At 44.5% G+C, this 25,292-nt stretch overlaps 1 protein-coding gene across 14 annotated transcripts in view; it reads left to right on the top strand.

The window, feature by feature from the left end:
- Positions 1 to 25,292, top strand: part of DMXL2 (Dmx like 2) — a 530,204-nt gene that overhangs the window by 74,291 nt on the left and 430,621 nt on the right. For 2 of the 14 annotated variants that reach the window (XM_053365727.1, XM_053365725.1), the window contains exons 29-44: positions 1,397 to 1,438; positions 3,011 to 3,192; positions 5,667 to 5,797; positions 7,575 to 7,660; positions 8,971 to 9,172; positions 10,005 to 10,122; positions 11,159 to 11,224; positions 11,622 to 11,708; positions 12,584 to 12,705; positions 15,190 to 15,343; positions 19,072 to 19,132; positions 19,685 to 19,812; positions 21,120 to 21,197; positions 22,142 to 22,233; positions 22,334 to 22,386; positions 23,241 to 23,458. In XM_053365727.1, the coding sequence (XP_053221702.1) occupies positions 1,397 to 1,438; positions 3,011 to 3,192; positions 5,667 to 5,797; positions 7,575 to 7,660; positions 8,971 to 9,172; positions 10,005 to 10,122; positions 11,159 to 11,224; positions 11,622 to 11,708; positions 12,584 to 12,705; positions 15,190 to 15,343; positions 19,072 to 19,132; positions 19,685 to 19,812; positions 21,120 to 21,197; positions 22,142 to 22,233; positions 22,334 to 22,386; positions 23,241 to 23,458 (1,820 nt within the window). Of the gene's footprint in view, positions 1 to 1,396; positions 1,439 to 3,010; positions 3,193 to 5,666; positions 5,798 to 7,574; positions 7,661 to 8,970; positions 9,173 to 10,004; positions 10,123 to 11,158; positions 11,225 to 11,621; positions 11,709 to 12,583; positions 12,706 to 15,189; positions 15,344 to 19,071; positions 19,133 to 19,684; positions 19,813 to 21,119; positions 21,198 to 22,141; positions 22,234 to 22,333; positions 22,387 to 23,240; positions 23,459 to 25,292 lie in introns of those variants that run through there. The other 12 variants (XM_053365733.1, XM_053365731.1, XM_053365732.1 and 9 more) reach the window with 9 other exon arrangements.

Here is a 25,292-nt window from a genome sequence, read left to right as displayed (position 1 = left end):
GATTCTAGTGGGTGAGCTTTTGGTCTGTCTCCTTGCCCTTTTTCCTCCCTGACAAAAACGGGACAAATTGCATGCAAAAATATAGTATATATGTTCTTGCAGAGCTGGTTTAGTGATTGATATATACATCCATGTTTTGTATGCTCTCAGAATATACGCAGATGCTTTTCCAATTTGTTTACCGCCTCTGAGCCTCTGAGCTGCCGCAGACAATAAAGTAATCAGTCTCCTAATCTGTTCAATTCAGATAAACCGCAGTGCTTAACCACCAACGTAGAAAACGTAGTGTCCTTAAAAAGTCTGCAGTCATCGCACCAGGTTGCTTTATCAAATAGCAATGAAATGGCTTCTGGCTGTGACTCAGAGCGTCTATGCCAGAAGGACGGTGAGAGAAATCTGGGTGCTGATTGCTGTGCGTGTTTTGTTTTCCATTAGAAATATGTTCCAAACTGGATATTTTTGGCATGGATTTTTGTTTTTCGCTTTCCTGTTTTTGGAAAATGCTCTCCTCCTTTATCTTCTGTGTTCTCTTTTCTTCATAACTGGGGGTTTATGATATGGGCTTATCATAATGGAGACCAATCTTTGATCTGTGTTTATTACTTTTGGATCAGTTTTTGGTGTGCTGCCTGTTACCTGCAGGTTCTTTTTATACTTAACTACTAAGGGCTATCTCCCCTGCTCTCTTTGGTTGCCAATAAAGTAATCAGTCTCCTAATCTGTTAAATTCAGATAAACCACAATGCTTAACTTCTGTGTCCGCACTGAGCACGTTTGTGAAGTTTATATGCATGATCTTATTTTTTATTTCTCATTTGTTCCATTGTGATCATACTTCTGCAGCAGTTCTGCTTGCAGTTTAAGACAACAAACCCCTTACTCTTGTAAGCTCTTAATTTATTTACCGATATTTATATGCCACTTAATAAAATATACATATCCCGGCAGTTCACAAAAATGAAATGAAATATTCATTAAAGAGGGATGTATTCAAAATGAATATATACTTTTAGAAGAACATTTTTATTTAAAACGGGCCTCCCACTTCTATTATAGTTTGACTCCTACCCTGACAAAAATTAAAATATTTATTAAAAATATTAATAGTGAAGTAGCTATGAAATCAGAAAAGGGTGCATATATTGGGTTGTTTGTGTGTGCTTTTGTGTGTGTTGTATTTTTATTTTAGCAGATTTTCAGATCTTGGAAAATTTCAGCTCTAGCTACTTCTTTCGTTTTAGCTGACATCTCTCTCCTTCTCCCTCTCTCCCTTTCCCCCTCTATATATTTAATTTTAAACAACTGGTTGTAGAGTTGATTTCCACAATGCCTCCTCCCTGTCTCATTCCACAATGCCCTTTTCCCTTCTAATGAAGACAAATTTCTTTAAATCTAGTAGCTGATCCAGTTTCTGATGATACAAAGGACATTAATGAAGGTCTGTAAAGATGTGCACTGTAGCCAGACGTTACTTGTGTGTAGGAATGGGTAGTCAAATCGGTTTGACCGGTCAAGTGATTCCCTGTTATTTCATCATGGTCAAATATTGTCAGATATTCAATGAATCTTAAGAATTGCCTTGTGGCCAAGCAGCAAAGTAAGCCTTAGCTATTGACCGTCGGTTGTATATCCAGGGAGATGCAAGTTTCAAATGGAACAGAGTGGTGTAAATTTGGCAGTAGAGGTGAGTCCCAAAAGCATTGACTTTGCTGCCTACCTAACTGCATTCAGAAGGCATGCTGGTGGTGCTGTGGTCTAAACCACTGAGCCTCTTGGGCTTGCCAATCAGAAGGTCGGTGGTTCGAATCCCCACAACAGGTTGAGCTCCTGTTGCTCTGTCCCAGTTCCTGTCAACCTAGCAGTTCGAAAGCATGCCAGTGCAAGTAGATAAATAGGTACCACTGATGCAAGAGGGTAAACGGCCTTTCTATACATTCTGGCATTCATCACGGTCCTCCATGCACAAGTAGCGGTTCAGTCATGCTGGCCTCATGACCTGGAAAGTTGTCTATGGACAAATGCTGACACCCTTGGCCTAAAAAGCAAGATGAACGCTGCACCTCATAGTCCCCTTTGACTGGACTTAACCGTCCAGGGGTCCTTTACCTTTTACCTTTTTTATTGACTTCTTTTTCTTTTTCTTTTTTAATTGCTATGCTAATTTCAATGTAACTTCATCTTTAACTATGTTATAACTGTTTGCCAAAACACTGCAGGCTCCTGGACTGTAATAGCACTATAGAAGAGAAACTTTTGTTAGCACACAAATATGAACCCACTGAATTTTTTAAAAAATGAAAACATCTGTCCTTATTGTTTCACAGTGACATGCTTCCCCACCCCTTTTCATTTTATTTTTGTAATCAGAGTAGAAGTCTAAACGCTTGAGGATGTAAACCTTTTTGGTACTTTTCCTGATAAGCTGATTTTTAAAAAAATAAAAAATCGACCGGTGTTTGACAATATTTGACCAGTGTTAGATGAGTCAGCCTGTTGACTATATTTCAGCTTCTTAATTCCTAGCCCCACCTGTGTTAGAGAGAAGATCTGTACTTTTAAAATTTGAGCACATTTTGTTTCGAAAGTAAGTGTAATCTTCAGTACAGCTTGACCAGGGTTTTGGGGAGGGGAAAATAATCCAGTTTTATCTGCATGACGTTAACATTGAACAAATACCTAAGTAGCATTGTAAGGAAATGCAGTTCTAAAACTAGGAGGCTTCTCTGATCGAATTAATTTACGCATTGCTATTTTTTCTCATCGCATATGAAGTAGCTTTCTACTCGCATAGAATCTGTCTGAAGATTACAGTTATTTCTACCCTTCCCCCTTTTTTTAAGGTATGGACTTCGTACCAAAGAGCTTTATCACTGCTTGTTTTATGCTTTCAGTCTAACAACTCTTGATTACTTGTGCGCTTTTGATTAGGATTGAAATGCACATCCACATGTTGATTAAAAGTGCCGAGTCGTGGCCACAGTTGTAGCTATTAAAACCCCTCTACGTTCAGCCCCTCCAGTTCCTTCGGAAGAAATGGACAAGCATCGCCGCAGATTCAACATGAGAATGTTAGTGCCAGGAAGGCCAGTCAAAGACAGTGTTGTCCCTCCACCTGTGCCTGCAGAAAGACCGTCCTACAAAGAAAAATTCATCCCTCCGGAACTCAGCATGTTGGACTATTTTGTCGCAAAGGTAATTCTTTTTGTTTATCACAAGTATGCCTGATTCCCCTCCCTCCCTTTAAACGAAGGCAGCAGCGCCCATCAACACCTTTAAAAAGTTAAACTAAAGTATTATTTATGCAACTTTGCTCCTTGCAAACAGCTGAAAGTCTGTACATTTTGATAATAACCCTTATTTGCAATGGTAGGAGTTGGATCATTTCTGAGGGCAACCGTATGTGAAATATATTGTATGTATATGTGGGGGGGGGGGCGTATTGGGTTTTTGCTTTTATTTTGATTATATATTTTGTGGTTTTGTATTTTGATTTTGTTCTGTGAACTGCCCTGAGACCTCCGGGTGTAATAATAATAATAATAATAAAAGGAGGGTGGCGGGGGTTAAAGAGTCCAAGAGCAGGAAGGTACCTCAGTGGTCATCTAGCTGAACCGACTACTGATGCAGCAGATCCTGCATCCTATGGCATCCCCTGCTAGGTAGCCATCCAGCCTCGGTTTGGAAATCTTTTAACAGAGGAGTGTTCATCGCCTTCCTTGGCAACCTGTTTCACTGTTGATTAATGTAAACCCTCAGGAATTTATTCCTTAACATTTCATTTGCTTCAGCCCCACTGGTTCGTGTCCTGCCCTCCGGAGCAACAGGAAAAACAGTTGGCAAGATTCTGTACCTCATGGTCCTTCAAATATATGAAGGTTGCTATCACACCACGTCTCAATTCCCTCTTCTCCAGGTTAAACATTCCCAACACATGTATTTATTTATTGAATTTATATACCGCCCTATAATCAGAAGGTCGGCGGTTTGAATCCCCGCGATGGAGTGAGTTCCCATTGCTCGGTCCCTGCTCCTGCCAACCTAGCAGTTTGAAAGCATGTCAAAGTGCAAGTAGATAAATAGGTACTGCTCCAGCGGGAAGGTAAACGGCGTTTCCGTGAGCTGCTCTGGCTCGCCAGAAGTGGCTGAGTCATGTTGGCCACATGACCTGGAAGCTGTACGCCGGCTCCCTCGGCCAATAAAGCGAGATGAGCGCCGCAACCCCGGAGTCGGTCACGACTGGACCTAATGGTCAGGGGTCCCTTTACCTTTACCATACCCAGGGGTCTCAGGGTGGTTCACAGAATAAAATCGAGATATAAAACCACTAAATAAATAAAATAAAATAAAATAACAACCCAATAGCCCCCCCTCCAAAAGAGCCACATTTTAAAAGAGCATAGGATCAGATCAAAAAAGGAATGTTTTTACCTGGCACCTAAAGGTGTATAATGAAGGCACCAGGTGAACTTCCCTAGGGAGAGCATTCCACAGATGGGAAGCCACTGCAGAAAAGGCCCCGTTCTCGTGTTGCTACCCTCTGGATCTTTCAAAGTTGAACACATGTAACCTTTCCCCATTAGCCTTGGTCTCCGAGGCCCTCATCGTCTTCCTTTGGTCGCATTAACTTGGATTCAAGATAAGTTAACACAGGGAAGTTCACTGAGGCGTGGTTTCATGTCCCCTCTTAACTCCACAGTAGATAACTGAGTACCCAAAAGGTTTACCTGGAGAACGGGGAGGGCTCTGGAACATTGAAAAATGGGAACGGGGGGCACCACTGGAGGAAGGAAGGACTCTCTGTGTGTGAAATGTGCAGGGATCCTTTTGGCCCTGGTGGTACCTTCCTTGATCCACACTGCACGTTCTATCCATGCTTCTACTGGTGTGGTTTTGGGGGGATTTGCCCCTCTTGACATTCCCTTTCAACTTCCTTTTTACCCGTCCCTTCATTTGGGGAGAACCAGCCCAGGAAGGTTCATAGATCTGTGGACTGAACCACAGATCTGTGTCCTGCTCCCTAGGACTGGTTTGGTAGGACAGATTTGTTGGTGGGGTTGGAGGTTCGCCATCGAATCTCGCCTGGATCACAATCCTCTGCCATCCCTTGGTGGTAGATGGGGGGGGGTATTCACAATGAAGTCCACTCCGCATGCTTCCTTCCGAGTTCAGCATGGTGGCCGGTGATTCCTATAATGAAGATTGTGTCTTTTTCCTGCACCTATGAATCGAAGTAGGGACGCGGGTGGTGCTGTGGGTTAAACCACAGGGCCTAGGACTTGCCGATCAGAAGGTCGGTGGTTCAAATCCCTGCAACGAGGTGAGCTCCCGTTGCTCAGTCCGTGCTCCTGCCAACCTAGCATTTCGAAAGCACGTCAAAGTGCAAGTAGATAAATAGGTACCACTCTGGCGGGAAGGTAAACGGCGTTTCCGTGCGCTGCTCTGGTTCGCCAGAAGCGGCTTAGTCATGCTGGCCACATGACCCGGAAGCTGTACGCCGGCTCCCTCGGCCAGTAAAGCGAGATGAGCGCCGCAACCCCAGAGTCGGTCACGACTGGACCGAATGGTCAGGGTCCCCTTTACCTTTTATGAATCGAAGTAACATCTGTGGAAAAAAACAATGTGGTGTAAAACATGTTTTGATATCTCCCTCTGTCCTCTCTTTACAGCCATTCCTTCCTTTTTCAGACAGTGGTGTGATCTATGATTCTGATGAGAGCATCCACAGTGAAGACGAGGATGAGGATGCTTTCCTCTCCGATATGCAAATCCTGGAGCACAAGGACGCCAATTCCTACAGGTAGCAGCAGGGGCTGAAATGGAGGCATGCAGATCCTTCACCTTCTCTTCTGATATAAACAGGGCTGTTTTTTTCTTTTAAAAAATGCTTAGAAAACCACCATTTTACAGTTCCGATTGGAGAAAATAAATACAGTAAATGTACAAAGAACATGCATTAGCTCATATTGCACCGCTGATAGCTCACAGCAACTTCCACATTGGCATGAGGTTGTGTGCACTAACATCTTTCCGATTCTTCCTGGAAACAACGGGAAAGGAAATGAAGCCGCCATCGGAGGTGGGAAACAACGAAACTGACCAATCACTGTGCTAGATTCCAACTCCTAATTCACATATTAAACGCTCGCTTCCATCTGAGATTCAGGAAACACCATGACAGGAAATGAGGCTGCCATCAGGGGTAGCAACGGAACTGACGATTCACCATGCTACAGAAGAAACTAATTTTTATATAAATTTTAGTTTCTTCTCCCCTTAGAGTCACAAAATGTTTAGGTGTTTGCGTACCCCTGCATCCCCCCAGAAAAAAAGCACTGGATATAAACTAGATTTGCTGGGGGTCCCTTTTACTAATCTATATTTTAATAAAGGGACTAACATTTTAGAAGCGCTTTCTTACAAAATAGCATATGTACACTACTCTAGTCAACAATCCACTTCATCAGATGCTAAGGTGAAACTGCAGAAAGGGGTAGTGCAAATACGACTGTATCTATCAGGGTGGCAACATATTTATTGAAGGGATAGACGTCTGAAGGGTTATAGTTATATTTCATGTATAGTTATATTTCATGTATCATGCCTTCATTTCTAGGTGTGGTGCCAGAAGGGGGAAACTTGGTTCCTTTAAAAATCTGAATTTCTTTTGTTTTAGTTGCTGAGATGTAGCAAAAGCGGACGTTGTTTTCATGCTTTAATAATAATAAAAAATTAAACAGTCTGCTACCTTAGGGTGATGTCCAATATTAATCTCACTTTAGAGTAGACTCATTGAACTGAGTAGAATGTTCTGAGTATGATTAATTCTGGATATCACCTTTGATTTGCTTGTTAAAAGCGAACCTTAAAATATAATGGGTTCTTTTTGTTGTTTAGTAGTTTAGTCGTGTCCGACTCTTCGTGACCCCATGGACCAGAGCACGCCAGGCACCTCTGTCCTCCACTACCTCCCGCAGTTTGGTCAAACTCATGCTGGTAACCTCAAAAACACTATCCAACCATCTCGTCCTCTGTCGCCCCCTTCTCCTTGTGCCCTCCATCTTTCCCAGCATCAGTGTCTTCTCCAGGGAGGCTTCTCTTCTCATGAGGTGGCCAAAGTACTGGAGCCTCAGCTTCACGATCTGTCCTTCCAGTGAGCACTCAGGGCTGATTTCCTTCAGAATGGATGCGTTTGATCTTCTTGCAGTCCATGGGACTCTCAAGAGTCTCCTCCAGCACCATTATTCAAAAGCATCAATTCTTCGGCGATCAGCCTTCTTGATGGTCTATCCAGTTCTATCCAGTGCTAATCCTACAGAGAGTAGGCCCATTGACATTATGTCACATAACAAACAGGTTCATTCATTTCAGTGGCTCTATTCCAAATTTGACTTAGTATACTACAAGCCCATGTTCGGGCAATTGAGCACCTTCAGATCCAGTTGTTTTGTGGAAGACATTTTAAAACGCAATTGAAGTGGTGGTGCTGAACACCAGCTGTTGTAAAAAGAGAGAGAGAGAGAGAGAGTTTGTGTTGCACTTGATAACATTTCAATTGTTTCCTTTTCCCCCTGCAGCTGGGCTCTTATCCATTTGGCGATGGTAAAACTTGCTCTGAACAATATTAAGACCTTTTTCCCCATTGCTGGTTTAGAAATACCTGGTGAGTTGCTCCATGCCATGTGAAAACAATTCTACGTAAAGAAGCAAATTCTAAGTCCAAGCTGAAGCATGATTACTCAAAAATAAATACGACTGAATTATTAAAACATTTATATACAGTCAGACCTCGGAGGATGAACGTTATCCGTTCTGGAAGCCCATTCAGCTTCCGAAACATTCAACAGCCGAGGCGCGGCTTCCGTTTGGTTGCAAGAGCTTCCTATACTCCAGCGGAAGCCGCGTCGGACATTCAGCTTCCGAAAAACGTTCAAAAACTGGAGCATTTACTTCCAGATTTTTCAGCGTTCAGAAGCCAAAACGTTCGAAAACAGAGCCGTTTGAGAACCAAGGTTTGACTGTACCACCTTTCTTCTGTGAATGGCATGCAAGGCACCGGAAGAGTCATTGCAAAGGAAACACATCAAGCAAGATAATTTATTTATGTTTAATCAACATTCTATGTGTCTGGGTAGGCTGAATGTTTTTAGCAGGTGCCAAAAAGAGTGCAGTGAAGGAACCTGCCTGATTTCACTAGGTGGGGAGTTCCAAAGTGTAAGATGAAGTTCTTACGAATGCAGAACAGGTTTTATGTGGCCCTTCTGCTGATCAAAGCGCCCAAGTAGGCATATATGGGTAAGGTGATTTTGTAGGTAAACTGTTCCCAAGTTCTTAAGGGCATCATCATCATCATCATCATAATAACAATAACAACAACAACAACAACAACAACAATTTATTATTTATACCCCGCCCATCTGGCTGGGCTTCCCCAGCCACTCTGGGCGGCTTCCCAAAAAATATTAAAATACCGTAATACATCAAACATTAAAAGCTTCCCTAAACAGGGGTGCTTTCAGATGTCTTCTAAAAGTCTGGTAGTTGTTTATCTCTTTGACATCTGATGGGAGGGCGTTTCACAGGGCAGGCGCCACTACCGAGAAGGCCCTCTGCCTGGTTCCCTGTAGCTTTGTTTCTCGCAGTGAGGGAACCGCCAGAAGGCCCTCGACGCTGGACCTCAGTGTCTGGGTAAAATGATTGGGGTGGAGACGCTCTTTCAGATATACTTGTAACACCTTGAACACAGGCCTTACACGCTGACAAGATCTCGCTCCTCACAGCAATCATGCTACAACATTCTGCACTAACAGCAGCTTCCAGATCAAGGACAAGGGAAGTTTTATGCAAAGTCTTATTCGGATCTGTGCATGGGCCTTTGTCCTGAGTCCTTCTGTGGGAGGGGACCTGTTGTTGTTGTTGCCAATGCATACAATTTTGTGTGAATGGTTGATGAATTTTAAATTGCTGTTTTAGATCTTCCAGTCACCTCACCTCTGGGTATCGCTGTGATTAAAAATTTGGAAAATTGGGAGCAAATCCTTCAAGAAAGAATGGACCAGTTTGAAGGCCCACCGCCCAATTATATCAATACCTGTTTCACTGAAGTGGGAATAGGACCAGGAGCAGCTGCCGCCCGAATAAAAGCAATGGTTGACCCTGAAAACACACCGTTCAAGTAGGTTCCCCCCGTCCCAATAGAAGTAGTACTGTGGGCTCTAGTGGAAAGTGAACCAATTTTATTAACGGACATGATCATCTCAATTAGGGATAGGGAACTCACGGGCCTCCAGATGTTGTACTCAAAATTCCATCAATCCCAGGCAGCACAGCTGGGTCTTGGTAATCACAGCATCCTTTTCCGAGTGCTCACAGACTGACTGTTTAAATATCTGTTCTAGGACTTTTCTTTCCCCCACTTTTTGAAGATGGGGATATTTGCCCACCTCTAGTCTGCAGGGACCTCACCTGTTCTCCAAGATACACTTAAAAAGCTCGAAATGCCTGTGGCCTTTATTTTTGGTTTACATTATGGTATATGGTGGTGCTTTGTTGATTTATGTGCTTCTTTCAGCAGTTTTCTCTGTTTTGGTTTTGCGTGGGCTTTTAATGGGATGAGACTCCATGAAACACATTATTCACAGAGGCTCCTTGTGGACTCTCTTTGGGGAGATGCTTCTTGTGTTCTGCTAAACTTGAGAACAGACTGTATATACTTTGATCTTCTGTGAATGAGCAGGCTTTCCATGTGACCTGCGTCCCTCCACAACCCTGATCTATAGGCCCAGCTACGCCTGGTCTTTCATTTTCCTGATCAAAAGCAGTTGACAGGTCCTTAGGATTAAGAATGGCACACAAGCAATGTGTTTCTTTCGAACCCTGCCTGTATCCTCTAGTATTTTATTGGGCTCTTTTTATCTTCTTCCAGTTTTATCCTTCCTTGCATTTTTTTAAAAAAAGAAAGAGAGAATTCTACAGTAACACCCTTCTCTCTCTCCCCCCCCCCCCAGATCAAAAGATTATTCAGCACAGCCAGCCAAAAGGCTGTGGCATTTTCTGGTGAAGCAAGAATTACTGCAAGATACTTTCCTCCGATACACGTTCACCAAGAAAAGAAAACAAAGTGAGGTAATGTGCAAAAGAAGAAAGACTCAAATGATCCTCATTGAAGTTATGTTTTCTTCTGCCTTGAAATCATTTGCTGGTTTTAGTGTTATAATGACTGGGTTTTTTGTCCTCAATTAGCTTTAGTGGTGTGTTAAAGTGAGCCTGACTATGCACTGTGTTTTTCAATTTTCATTTATAAATGCACACACACACACATATATATTTGTATTGCCCATTCATATCAAGCATATCAAGTCGTACATCAATAAGTACAAATGCAATAGAACACAAAATACCATAACAGCAATACAAATTGCCTTACGTAAATGGTGATGACACGCATTAGCTGACTTTTGCAGGATATGAGTCTCAGTGTAAAGCAGGTGTGGAGAACCTTTAGCCCTTGGGATGTTGCTGAACTGCTGCTCCCATTATCCCTGGCCATTGGGCATGCCTGCTATGGCTGATAGGGACACGGGTGGCACTGTGGTCTAAGCCACTGAAACTCTTGGGCTTGCCGATCAGAAGGTCGGCGGTTCGAATCCCCATGACGGGGTGAGCTCCAGTTGCTCTGTCCCAGCTCCTGCCAACCTAGCAGTTCAAAAGCATGCCCATAGTATTCCCTGCTGCCAAGCCATGGTTTAATAATCAGGTACATTTCACCTGGACCAAGCCCACCCTGTTTCCTATTTCAGTTCTTTGTGTTAAGTCTGCCTCCCTCCCTCTTTTATACTACGGGCCACGAAACTTCTAACTAGTAAGAAAACCTTGCTAGTAAGAAGCTTGTGTGTGTGTGTGTGTGTGTGTGTGTGTGTGTGTGTGTGTGTGTGCATTTATCTCATTTCATTATTATTTGCTTACTATGCCATATGTGTTTGCATTCATCATGGAGGCGTTGCTTTCCAAGTGAATTTGTTTCAGCCCACCTGCCCTTAAAAGCATTTGTGTAATGGTTAGCTGGTGTCGTTTTAAACCCCAGCTTGGAACGTTTTCATTCTTCTCCCTTTTGTATTTGTTTGTGCATGTGTTTTGTGTTTGTGACTGTGGTGCCGTATAGTCTGTAGAAGATCGCAAGAAGCAGGTCATTCACAACAGCGTAGCGGACGATTACAAACACAAGGTAGTAGTATCCCACCCCCCGAACCTTTCGCTGCACTTTTGAAGCTTCTCTGGGGCTGCCTTTCCTTACTCCCACTTGCTAAAACACAGATCTGTGCAGTCTCTCTGCTGGGACCCAAACCTGTGTACTAACGCTGAGATATGCTGCATAACACCTTGGGTCACTCGCTTGCACGCCGGTTTTATGTGTCAGGATTGGAAACATAACATCTTTTGGCTCCTGGAATGCTCTGGAGAGTACATGGAAGCCCAAAGACGAGTTTCTGCCAAAACCACACAGCTATTAATCTTCTTTTGCATGCTTCTTTTGCGTCTTCTCTTTTCAGTTGATTCATACCACTGCAAAAACAGTTCATTGAACCTGTTTTTTTTTTTTTAAATCCCATTGTAATGTTTCGTAGGTCGAAGCAGAGCTCGGCTACCCTGGAGGAAGAGCAAAAATTATACATAAGGAGTCTGATATGATCATGGCCTTTGCAGTCAATAAGGTAAAGTCCTTCCTCTCCAAGCCTCCTTTTAAAGCCGTGGTTCCCAATGTGGGGCAATTTGAGAATGAGTTATTAACAGTGATTTTTTGCATTTCTTATGGTTCTAGGGGACTCATATACAGTATATAAATATGTATTGTGACATACACATTTTAAAAATTAAAATCAGAATGTACACGGCAGTCAGCTGGTGACAATAGAGAGGTTATCTAAACAGAAAATGCACTGGGCACATTCAGGGGGATTAGCGCTCTGGGAGTGCTCAGTCAACAGTTGTGGAATTTCCCCCTGAATGCGACTGCTCAGTAGCTGCTCAGTTGGAGTGGTCGCCATTTTTCGGAGTGGTGTTTTGGGTCACTACCTTCTCTGAGCACCGGTGAACCTGACAAATACTGGCTTTTAAAGGTAATGAAAACCTGTTCTTTGGAAGCTTGTTTAGACCAAGTTATGGCCTTTTAGGCTTCCTCCACATGAATAGGAGTTCACTTTTTGAATAATAAGAATTATATGTCACCAGGGGGGCAGGTTGGCACCAGGATTTTAGAGATGCTTAGGTGGGGCATGGCCAAAAGAAGGTTGGGAACCACTGCTTTAAAGCCAGTGTGGTGTAGTGGTTCAGTGCCAGACTAAGAGCTGGGAGACCAGGGTTCAAATCTTCATTTCGCCATGAAGTTCACAGAGGTCATCGCCTCTTAGCCTAACCTACCTCGCAGGGTTATTGTGGGGATTAATTGAGTGCGGAAGAACCAAGTATGTGGGATGTAAGTGCAACAAATAAACGTAATTAAATAAAGTTACTGATTGTCAAATGTCCTTGTGCTTGCCATAGGGCCCAGGGCTTAAAGCGTCTTGCTTTTCTCTTTTGTGCTGTGCAGGCAAACATCAACGAGATAGTGTTAGCTTCCACGCATGATGTTCAGGAACTTGATGTCACAGCCCTGCTGGCTGCTCAGTCTTACATATGGATTGGAGAGGAGTTTGACCGAGAATCTAAAAGGTTGGCTATTCATGCCTTGTGGTTCTATTTAACTGGAGAGTTGAATGCATAATAAATACCTCGAATATGCTGTTGTGTCTGATACAGAAGTGGTAGCTGGTGCAGAATGCATTGGCAAGACTGCATTATTCAACGAGGCTCTTTATGGACATGCAGGCGGGGGGATGCCCCTTGTTTTCTGCATAACTTGAGAACGGACTGCATATACTTTGATCTTCTGTGAATGAGCAGGCTTTCCATGTGACCTGCGTCCCTCCACAGGCCTGATCTATAGGCCCAGCTACTCCTGATCTTTCATTTTTCTGATCGAAAGCAGTTTATCATCATTATCATCAAACCTTTTATTGGCATCACATACAAACACCCAAAACAAATCAATACAGAATGACCACTTCCCCAGTGGCAAAAAACATTTGCTAAAAGAAAGGAGGCAGAGCAGTCTATCGTCGCATCTCTAGGTCTCCAGGGAGGTCAGGCATCTGCAGTGTATTTCATGACAAAAAACCAAATAGAGATATTTAGCCACTAACTTGGTGAGCTCCTGATCATTCCCCAGTAATAGAAAATGTATGACCTCCAACTCTGGTTTCCATTTGGGTATACAGAGTTGATCTTCACATGAGCAAGTTCTTTCTCCTTCCACCCTGCCTGAGAACCTTCCCCAAAGGAGGTTTGATGGACTTGAATTAAACCTGGCCAGCGAAAATGGGGGTTAGGATCAGACAGGCATACAGACAATGTGTTTCTTCCATACCCTGCCAGTATCCTCCAGTATTTTATTTGGTTACAGGCAACTGCAGGTGTTCCTGGAAGAGACAGATTATCTAGATCCACTACAAATTGGGTTCACACACAATTTTGGAATCAAATTGGCCCTGGTTGCCCAATTGGATGACCTTTATCATGAGAGGGACAGGAAGAGTACAACCCTGTTAGTTCTGCATGGTTTCTCAGTGGCTTTTGATACCATTGGACATGACATGGGATGTGTACTAGAGGCACCGTATGACAGTGGTTCTGTCTGTATCTCCAGGGCTGTGTCCAAAGAGTAGCCTGGGTGAGTGTTCCTCAGACCTCTGGCACTTGTTCTATGGGATTCCTCAGCATATTATCCTCTCCCTAGTGCTATTTAACATTTATATGAAACCATTGGGAGCAGTCATAAGGCGTTTTGGAATAGCCACCAAGTACACTGATGGCCTATGGTACGTGGGTGGCGCTGTGGGTTAAACCAAGGAGCCTAGGGCTTGCCGATCAAAAGGTCGGCCGTTCAAATTCCCGCAACGGGGTGAGCTCCCATTGCTCGGTCCCTGCTCCTGCCAACCTAGCAGTTCGAAAGTACGTCAAAGTGCAAGTAGATAAATAGGTACCGCTCCGGCAGGAAGGTAAAAGGCGTTTCCATGCGCTGCTCTGGTTCACCAGTAGCAGCTTAGTCATGCTGGCCACATGACCCGGAAGCTGTACGCCGGCTCCCTCGGCCAATAAAGCAAGATGAGCGCTGCAACCCCAGAGTTGGTCACGACTGGACCTAATGGTCAGGGTCCCTTTACCTTTACCTTTACACTGATGGCACACAGCTCTACTTCATTGTAAGATCTGAATCAGGAGAGGTTCCAGATTGGTGTCTGCACGCTCAGGTCTCAGGTTCAATACCCAGCACCTCCAGTTAGCGGTGGAAATGTCCCTTGTCTGAAACCCTGGAAAACTGCTGTCAGTTAATGTGGGTAATACAGAGCTGTTGCACAAGTAAGCTTCCTAGATTACTTCATACTGATAATGGGAGGAAGAAGGAAGAAGCTTTCCAACACTACCTACTGTCTTGCCTGTAGCCGAACGATCAGGGCAGTGTCCATGACAGTTGTTCTGCCTCTGCATTTCCCCGCTCCCAACCCCGGCTGTGAATAAATGGTAGGATTGCCCTGCAGATATACTGTCAGGAATACGTATGGTTGCTCACGAAGTAAACAGCCAGGCTCCGACCTGCCTTTTACAGGTTTTATTGGTGCAAAACTATGTCCAAAATCCATGTCTGCCTCAATCACTAGCAGATTCCGAGAGTGCTTTCTTCCAGTTTCCCCTCCGGCACAAAAGCCGGGGCAACCCCCTTCTCCTCCTCTTTTCCTTATGTTTAATTCCCTGGCAAGAACTATGCGACGGGAGCAGCACGTCAGTCTCCCTTTCTGTTTTCCTGGGAGCGGTGTTGTGGCTCACCTCAGCATGTGTGAGCCTTTGCTTCACTGCCCCCCTTCTCTCTTCCTCCGTTTCTCCTGAGGCTTCGCCTTCACCAGTCTCTGACAAGGTGCTGTTGCTCAGCAAAGGGGGAGGCTGCCTGTATGTTCCTGCCTCCCTCCCCTCTCTTGATGGCAGTCCCCTGACATATACTGCATTATCCGTTGTGAAAAGCGTAGGTGCAGCCAGTGTCGCACCAACTTTCTCTTAAGACAAAGTAACTAAATCTTAATGCTCTGTTTCTCACCTTTTCAGTTCGGACGACCTCGACTTCCGTGGCTCTACCACGACGCTCACGCAGTCGAGCACAGCGTCCTTTGCAGTGGCTCAGATGCAGCCTGTCTCCTCTTCGTCAACTTCGTCTATGCCATGGTTGGGCAGCGGGCAAACAAGTACTGGAGCTGGCGTGGTAAGTGACTGTGTCTCCGTGTGGCTGTTCTAATCAGCCACACCACAGGTTTTCAAACAAGCCTGGGTTGCACTCACTGCAGCTCTAAGTTAAAGCCAGTTTAAGAACGTGAGAAGAGGCTGCTGCGTCAGACTAAGTGGCCCGTCTAGTCCAGCATCCTGTTCAGACAGTGGCTAATAATAATAATAATAATAATAATAATAATAATAATAATATTTGTACCCCCGCCCATCTGGCTGGGTTTTCCCAGCCACTCTGGGCGGCTTCCAACAACGATTAAAAATACATCAAAATGTCACACATTAAAAACTTCCCTGAACGGGGCTGCCTTCAGATGTCTTCTAAATGTCAGGTACAGTGGTACCTCAGGTTACATACGCTTCAGGTTACATACGCTTCAAGTTACAGACTCCGCTAACTCAGAAATAGTGCTTCAGGTTAAGAACTTTGCTTCAGGATGAGAACAGAAATTGTGCTCCGGCGGTGCAACGACAGCAGGAGGCCCCATTAGCTAAAGTGGTGCTTCAGGTTAAGAACAGTTTCAGGTTAAGAACGGACCTCCGGAACGAATTAAGTACTTAACCCGAGGTACCACTGTATTTGTTTATCTCTTTGACATCTGATGGGAGGGCGTTCCACAGGGCGGGCGCCACTACCGAGAAGGCCCTCTGCCTGGTTCCCTGTAGCTTCACTTCCCGCAGTGGGGAAACCGCCAGAAGACCCTCGGTACTGGACCTCAGTGTCCGGGCAGAACGATGGGGGTGGAGATGCTCCTTCAGGTATACTGGGCAGAGGCCATTTACAGCTTTAAAGGTCAGCACCAACACTTTGAATTGTGCTCGGAAATGTACTGGGAGCCAAGCAGGTTCCTGTGGGGAAACCCACAAGCAGGACCCAAGCACAAGAGCCCTCCCCGCTCCCTGCATTCAGCCTCCAGTGGTGGAGGCAAAGTAATAGTCATCATGTCTAGCAACCATGAATAACAAGCATTGTGGAACATTGCTGTGGCAAGACAGTAAATAGGCAGGTAGGGACTCAGGTGGTTCTGTGATCTGAACCACTGAGCCTCTTGGGCTTACCAGGCGGAAGGTTGGCAGTTTGAATCCCCGCGGCAGGGTGAGCTCCCATTGCTCTGTCCCAGCTCCTGCCAACCTAGCAGTTTGAAAGCACGCCAGTGCAAGTAGATAAATAGGTACCACTCCACCGGGAAGGTAAACGGTGTTTCCGTGCACTCTGGTTTCCATCATGGTGTTCCGTTGCGCCAGAAGCGGTTTAGTCCTGCTGGCCACATGACCCAGAAAGCTGTCTGGGGACAAGTGCCGGCTCCCTCAGCCTAAAAGCGAGATGAGCGCCACAACCCCATAGTCGCCTTTGACTGGACTTAACCATCCAGGGGTCCTTTACCTTTTTACCTACATAAGCAGGTAGCTGATAACTTGTTTGCACAATAGTAGTGCGATCTGTTGCCCAAGTTTCTCCACTGGATTTCTCTGTTGCTCAACAATTAAAACTCACTTGTCATGGCCATCTGTCATGGATGCATTAGTTGAGATTCCTGCATTGCAGGGGGTTGGACTAGATGGCCCTCGGTGTCCCTTCCAGCTGTACAACTCTATTATTCTATCTGTCTCCTGGTGTGCTAGCAGACAGAGCGCTTTGGATACAGTCCTTTGTCCCACCTCCCCCTTATTTCCGTACAAGATATGAGATGGTGTAATGGCCACTAGATGGCAACAAATGCCAAATTTTTTGCACCATAACACTCACTTTTTTCCTCCTAGAAAGTAAGGAGAAATGTCTGTGCGTGTTATGGAGCGAATGCCTGCGGGTGGCGGGGGGGATCTGCTGCAGTCGTGAGCAGAGGATCCATGGTTCCCCTTCCTTCCCTCCTCCATGGTTACAAAGCATGGATCCACATGGATCCTCAGGATTTTTGCATTGGGCTACTCCAAACTCACTGTCAGATCACATGTCTGTGGCCACAGCATGAACCACAAAAATCATATATCCACTATTTCGTTTAGAATATTTTTTTCTTGTTTTCCTCCTCTAAAAACTACGTGCGTGTTATGGTCTGGTGCGTGTTATAGAGCGAAAAATACGGTAATCGCACGTTTTAGCCCATCATAAAGGATGTCCTGATCATAGAAAAACCACGTGCTGTTTAACTGCAGGATGCATAATGCATTTTGCATTTTCTTTCACGTAGCAGGATGTGTCAAGAATGTATGGTGGTGGGAGAGAACTGCACCACTGTGCGCAGGGTAAAATGACCAACATGTTCAGTTTTTTAATTTTATTTTTGCTGCTGACAAACCATGCTTTGTACAACCAGGGCATGAAGGCTGCTTTGAAATTGCTCCCTTTGTCAAAATAGCCATGTGCAGCAACTCAGCTCAAGCTGCTTTCTTCACACCACTGCAAATGGTCCCTCCCCCCCAACACACACACAGACATCTCTCCCCCTCCCAAAAAAATAAATAATCAAAAAGATCTGAGGGGGCACAAATGTTTTTAAAGTTTTTTAAATTTTTATTTATACTTTTCAGGTTTATACATTTCATTAATTTTACAATCATTTTAACACTTCCAAGTTTGACTTCCTTCCCCCTCTTTCTGCAGTTCCTTAAATTAATTTTTTAATATCTTCTGCATATCCAAATTCATTTAATTTGCTACCTTATATATACTCTTATGAAACCGCAGGTTGTTACAATAATCCTGCCGATGTTTTTATCTGTTTGTAATTTATCTGTAAATATTCACTATACCATTTCCATTCTTTTATAAAAAGTTTGTTATCTTGATTTCTTATTCTTCCGGTAAGTTTTGCCATTTCTACATATTCCTTAAGTTTTTGTATCTTCCTTTGCTGGGACTTCTGCTTCTTTCCACTTTGGGGCGAGTAGCATTCTTGCTGCTGTAGTCGCATACATGAATAAGTTTCTATACAGTTTAGGCAGTTCTGTCCCTATAATTCCCCCCCCCCCAAAAAAAAAACAACTTCTGGGTTGTTGTTTTTACAAAGGTTATTTTGAACATCCTTTTCAATACATTATATATCATTTCCCAGTGAGCTTTAACCTTACCACAAGACCACCACATATGATAAAAAGAACCTTCTTTCTTTTTACATTTCTGAGATGGCACAAATAAAACAACTTTATCCACATGATAAGCTCTCATGCATAAAGGGATGACTACATGGCGATAGCTGACATGTATGGTAGTTTTGAACCTACAGCCATAACGTGCAGAGACATACAGCCTCTGAGCTGAAGTGTGAGATTTTGCTCTGATCCACTCTGATATAAATCGCACCAAGTTCACTGAGAGATGCTTCCAGATTAGTGCAGGGAGGGTTGGGACATCTGAATAGGAAAAGACACCAGAACCCACATACAGTGGTACCTCGGGTTAAGTACTTAATTTGTTCCGGAGGTCCGTTCTTAACCTGAAACTCTTCTTAACCTGAAGCACCAGTTTAGTTAATTGGGCCTCCTGCTGCTGCCGCGCTGCCGCTGCACGATTTCTGTTCTCATCCTGAAGCAAAGTTCTTAACCCGAGGTACTATTTCTGGTTAGTGGAGTCTGTAACCTGAAGCGTATGTAACCCAAAGCCTATGTAACCTGAGGTACCACTGTAATCTCTTACTCTTGAGTATGTATTATTGTCCAGACTTGTAGAAAAAGTGGATTGATTATGATTTCATTTTCTTTTGCGTTAAGCTCATCAAGCGGAATCTGAATAACGTTAAGAGAATGACTTCCCATCCAGTCCATCAGTATTGTGAGTAATTTCTGTGCAGCAGTTCTAACTGCGGGAGAAATAGCAGGCAGGGAGGAGAAATGTAATATGTTTGCAATTCCGTGGGAGCCTAACTAATCTGCAATTCCTGGTCCAGCACACAAACTGAGATGCGGCCATCTTTTGATTTCCTTATCCCAGTCTTGCTGCGTAGTTCTCCCACCAAAAAAGGAATACAAAAGTTGTGCATGCGGGGGGCAAAGTACACACAAAAATGTGTATATCATCGAAAGTAAGATACAGTATTTTTGTATTTTGGGGAAATCGCTTTCAAAACCATGCATATTGGGCAGATTTGTTTACCAAAAAATGCATTTGTTAGGAGAAATATGTGCAGAAATGCATATGAATTTTCCTGCTGACTTTCTTTTTTTTAGCAGATTGAAGATTGGGGATAAAAAGTTAGGAAACAGGGAGAAAGTAGTTGGAGCAGATTTCATAGGAGGAGGAAATAGGGCTATAGTAATTGCGATCTATCGCATTTTCTTCTTTCGTTTAGTGAAATGTTAACTTGGTCTCTTGTGTGTTTCTCAGACCTTACAGGAGCCCAGGATGGTAGTGTCCGGATGTTTGAATGGACAAGGCCACAACAGTTGGTGTGCTTCCGACAAGCAGGCAATGCACGGGTTACTAGATTGTATTTTAATTCTCAGGGCAATAAGGTGAGTGGTCCCATCTGTACTTCTGAATCAGCACTGAGGCTTCCTCTGGCCTATGCCTGCTTACCTGGGATTAAGGCCCATTGAGCTCCATGGGGCTTAGTGCTTAGTAGGACTGGACTGTTTATTATTCTGGAGATCCTTTCCTTAAAGGACAGTGTTCTGCAGTCATTAGAATAGGACCAGTCACACCAGTAGAGGTAAAAGATGTTGAATGGAAGAAGCATAAACACAGCAACAAGCTGTGTTAAGAGTTTGTTAATGAGCATTACTGAAACGTGCATTGCTAAACTTTGGTCGCAAGCATTTTCTAAAAAAGAGAACAAGCACAAAATTGTGCTGACCACAGAGCTGTGATCAAAGGGAAATAGGGAGCTGCCTTCTGCAACCTCAGACTGTACGCCCATCTAGGGATGAGGCATCTGTGGCCATCCAAATGTCATTGGATGCTGGGAGTTGTAGTCTCAACAACACCTGAAGGGCCACAAGTGTCCCCATTTCTGGCTTAGAGTGATGGTTCCTGGTTTCTAATAAACTATGCCATCTAACAGCTGCAAAAAGTTGCCACTGGAATTTAAGCAAACGTTAAGTGCATAGCTGTCCGGAGCGAGCCAGCAGTGAATCACACTGTGCAAGTTGGGGTTAACTCTTTATTAGCAAAAATATGATCTGCACAGACTGGCAGAGTGTCATGAGCACACCCCCGGTAGGTCTTGCCCCATGGATCAATTGCTGAGACTGAAGGACCCTGCCTCCCCACATCTGCCTAAGTCCCCTCCTTTCCAGGGATTCCCCCAAACAATCAGAGACTGCATCTGTGCGAACCCAACCTCTCCTCTGCCCTTTTTATGCCTCTTCTGGTTCTGGGAGACAAGTGGGGAGGGGAGCTTGTCGCAGTAGGACAGAGAGACACCTGTGACACTTCACCAATCTGAATCATCTTTGCCTGTTTGCCTCCCTCCTTTCCTGCTTCCACTTCCGCCTCTGATTCTGAACTTCTCTCTGCCACAGACTCTCCCTGCTCACTAAGCCCTGTTCCCCTTCAGCTTCCAGCACCTCCTCTTCTCAGTCTTCTCCCTCTGACCACTCACTGCTGTCCTACCGCCACTCCCCAGTCTCTGAGCCTTCTTCCCTTGGTGGTTCCCCAGCTGGTTCCTCCCACCATTCCTCTGCGTCCAACCACTCCATGACAGTAGCCTGGAATAACAGTAGCAATATAGGCCCTGGTTACTGAAAAATAGCTGCTCTTGACACGTTTTCATAAAAGTCATGAATTCTGTTATGAAATGAGTGGCGTCTGTCTCTTGCAGTGTGGTGTGGCTGATGGAGAGGGATTCTTAAGTATCTGGCAAGTAAACCAAACTGCAACTAATCCTAAACCTTATCTGGTAAGTAAATCAAGCCAAGTTTTTGTTTTGAGTCACCTCTTTTCTGGTGTGATGGTTGGAGTGTTGGAATAACGCCCGAAGGACCAGGGTTCAAATCCCCACCCGATCACTGAGTGACCTTGGGCCAGCCACACACTCACTCTCAGCCTAACCTGCCTGACAGGGTTGTTGATGTGAGGATAAAATGGGGACATGGAACTCTGTACACCTTGAGCTCCTTAAAGAAATGCTTAAATAAAAATAAACATAGAGCAACTGTGTGGTTATGCCAAGAGAAAGGGGGAAGCCTTTTGGGGGGAGTGCTCTTTGGAACACCCTCCCAAGGAACCAACATTTGCAGTATCAGAGCAAGACATTGTTCTTCGCCCAGGCGTTTATATTTGTCTTATGGTGCCTCCTGGCTTCATATGTTTTATAGTTTAAGTGTTCTGTTGCCCCTTCATTTTACTCTCTTAAGGAAGGATGCCAGTTGTGATGTTTTATTCTGTTCTATTTATATTGCTGTACATCGCCCTAGAATCCATCACGATGAACGGTGGTTTTCAAAGTGTTTCAAACAAAAGAAGCAAACCCATGTTTCTTGGGTTATGGCCCTGCCTGCACTAGATGGTTAACCATGGTTTGGTTTTTGAACTTTGCACGTCACAGGAAACCCTTAATTTATGAGTGCAATGTCCTTTAAGACTTTCACATTTTTCATTATTGTTTATCTTCTCAGCAATTGCAGAAAGAGAAACGGCAGTTATAAATGAGAGGGTTAATTGCTTGCTTAGTTCCATTTCCTGTTCGTTTTCAAGCTGCCATTACGCTGTTCATCTGTAGCTATAACATTTGTGTTCCCGACTGTTTTGCTTGTGATGATGATGTCGCAGAACCCTCTGAAGTTGGCACGAGCCCTTTTGTACCTCTCGCCTAATAGCATTTCTGTGTCTCTTCTTTTTCAGAGCTGGCAGTGCCACAGCAAAACCACAAGTGACTTTGCATTCATTACCTCTTCGAGTCTAGTAGCCACCTCTGGGCAGTCCAATGACAACAGGTCTGTCCAAAGGGCAAAAAAATGGGAGGAAGGAGCGATCAGTACGCTTAAAGAATAAGCAATACTAATTTTATTTTTGCGTGTCTTTTCTTCTTCCCAGAAATGTGTGTTTGTGGGACACCTTAGTGTCACCATCCAACAGCCTCATACATGGTAGGTTTATTGCAATACATATTTGTATTAGCTCTGTGATGTGCAAGTGATTTGAGATGCGTTCCTGTATTCCTGGAAGTTGTGGTTAGGAGTCTTGCTTAGTCCTGCGGATGGTGGTGTGTACTGCCCTTTTGCTAGTGATCATGTGCTCCACAAGCTCATATTTTTGTCGGAGGTGCCCAGATGTTTGCCGCTGGCAGTCATGCCAGGTACAGCAGTGGAAGCTGGTCCATTAAGGCAAATGAGGCACTGCCCCACCAATCGCAGCCTGCCCTCTACCAGCCACCGCTTGCCAGCTGTCATACCTACAGCCAATCACAGGGCAGCTGTGCTTGTCATTGGTTCTGGCTCCACCTACCATTTGGGTTCACTGCCTTCTGCCCCACTAACCTCACAGATGCCTGCCACCACTGAGGTACTGTCAACTCAGATACAAATTGCTGGTTTTAGACACTGATGCCCATGGGTGCCAGCCAACATGGCCAGTGGATGGGGAGGATGAACCTTTTATATTATTATTATTATTACTACTACTACTACTACTACTACTACTACTGTTGTAAAAAAAAAAGCACAAAAAAGCCTTAATTATGATGGGGGGATAAATTTGCTGCTTAAGGGTAAAACAGTAGCAAAAAAGCCTGAATTACTGTGCGGGGGACTCAAATTTGCTGCAAAACAGTAAAAACGGACGCTCAGGAGCACGTTCGGCTTCCGGGGCAAAATTTGAAAACTGGAACACCTACTTCTGGGTTTGCAGCATTCGGGTTCCGAGTTGTTCAGGAACCAAGCTGTTCGAAAACCGAGGTAGCACTGTACTAAAAGCTTGCTTGGTCGTTTGTTTCCTCACTCAGCCTTCACTTGTCACGATCACGGTGCCACCGTGCTACAGTACGCACCCAAGCACCAGCTGCTGATTTCGGGAGGCAGGAAAGGGCACATCTCCATCTTCGACATCCGACAGAGGCAGGCCCTGCACACCTTCCAAGCCCACGACTCTTCGATCAAAGCGCTCGCCCTCGACTCTTCCGAAGAGTGCTTTTGCACGGGCTCCGCAGAAGGCAATGTGAAGGTAAGCGGAAGTTCAGGTGAACTTGCGCTCTGTAACCTCTGATACAGGCTGGCAAAATACATTTTGTGTGCACTGCGTAGAAAAATGGTGCAGGTGTTGCCCCACTCTGCAAGGCTGACTGCTCCGCTCCTCAAAATTGAGGTGCATGCAGTGACTTCCATCCACCACCTTCATCCGGATAGCTTTGTCGGTAGAGCATGAGACTCGTAATCTCAGGGTCGTGCGTTTGAGCCCCACACTAGGCAAAAAGATTCCTGCATTGCAGGAGGTTGGACTAGATGACCCTTGGAGTCCCTTTCCAACTCTACGATTCTATGAATACTCTGGGCAGACAAAAGAAAGTACTTTTCGCTCCATAAGACGCGCCTGACCATAAGACACACCTAGTTTTTAGAGGAGGAAAGGGGGAAGCCCCGTTTTTGGGGGGATCAGCTCACGGTAGTGCAACTTCTTTTGTAAAGGGGGAAAGCCCCTTTTTTGAGTATCAGCTCAAAGTTGTTGAGCTTACGTTGCAAAGGGAAAAAATCCTGTTTTTATGGGGTTCAACTCACAGTTCTGCAGCTTCTTTAGGAAAGGAAAGGGAGCCGTTTCTGCAGTTTCCAGACAGATAATCTCATCAGCCAGTCACATGTCGCTGGGGAAACAAACAGCCACCTTGCAGAACATTCAACAATGGAGGCCTGAGCAAGGGGGCGGGGCCAGAAAGGGAGTCAGCGATCGACCACACATTCACTCCATAAGACACACAGACATTTCCCCTTACTTTTTAAGAGGAAAAAAGTGCATCTTATGGAGTGAAAAATACGGTACTTCTTCATGCAGTGCATAGTTAAAACTATGGAACTCACTGCCACAGGAAGCAGGGTCGGCCACCAACTCGGAGGCTTTGAAAGAGGATTAGGCAGGTAACTTGCCGGAAGAATAAGAAATCAAGATAAACAAACTTTTTAAATAAAAGAATGGAAATGGTTTATTGAATATTTACATATAAATTGTAGACGGATAAAAACATTGGCAGGATTATTGTCATAACCTGCAGTTTTACAAGAGTATATATTTAAAGTAGATGAATAAATGAGCAAATTTAGTTAATTTGGATAGGCGGAAGATATTAAAAGTAAATTTAAAGAACCGCCGAAAGACGGGGAAAGGAAATCAAGTTTTGAAAGGTTAAAATGATTGTAAAATTAGTGAAATGTATAGACCTGAAAAGTATAAAGAAAATTAAAAAAGAAAGAGGATTAGGTAGATTCATGGAAGCTAAGCCTGTCTGTGCCTACCAGCCACGATGGCTGTGCTCTGCTTATGTGCTGTCTAAGACCCAGCGTTTATGTGTGCTTAAGCATGCCCCTCTCCCGGGGGTCTTGCCCCACATTATATGGATTCAGTCCTAGGATAGGGACCTTCTGAGGATCTAGTCCTAGGATTGGAGCCTAGGAAACTGGCTTAAACCAGGTCTAGTCCATTTGTACACCCAGGCCCAATATTGTCTCTCTTACCTAGCAGCTGTGGTCTAAATCACTGAGCCTCTTGGGCTTGCCGATCAGAAGGTCGGTGGTTCGAATCCATGCAACGGGGTGCGCTCCCATTTCTCTGTCCCAACTCCTGCCAACCTAGCATTTCGAAAGCACACCAGTGCAAGCAGATAAATAGGTAGCACTGTGGCAGGAAGGTAAACAACGTTTCCATGCGCTCTGGTTTCCGTCACAGTGTCCCATTGCACCATACGCAGTTTAGTCATGCTGGCCGCATGACCCAAAAGCTGTCTGCGGACAAACGCCGGCTCCCTTGGCCTGAAAGCAAGATGAGCGCCGCAATCCCATAGTCACCTTTG

Source organism: Podarcis raffonei, chromosome 14 (assembly GCF_027172205.1).
Source record: "Podarcis raffonei isolate rPodRaf1 chromosome 14, rPodRaf1.pri, whole genome shotgun sequence".
Lineage (NCBI taxonomy): Eukaryota > Metazoa > Chordata > Lepidosauria > Squamata > Lacertidae > Podarcis > Podarcis raffonei.
This window is presented reverse-complemented; position numbering and strand designations above follow the sequence as displayed.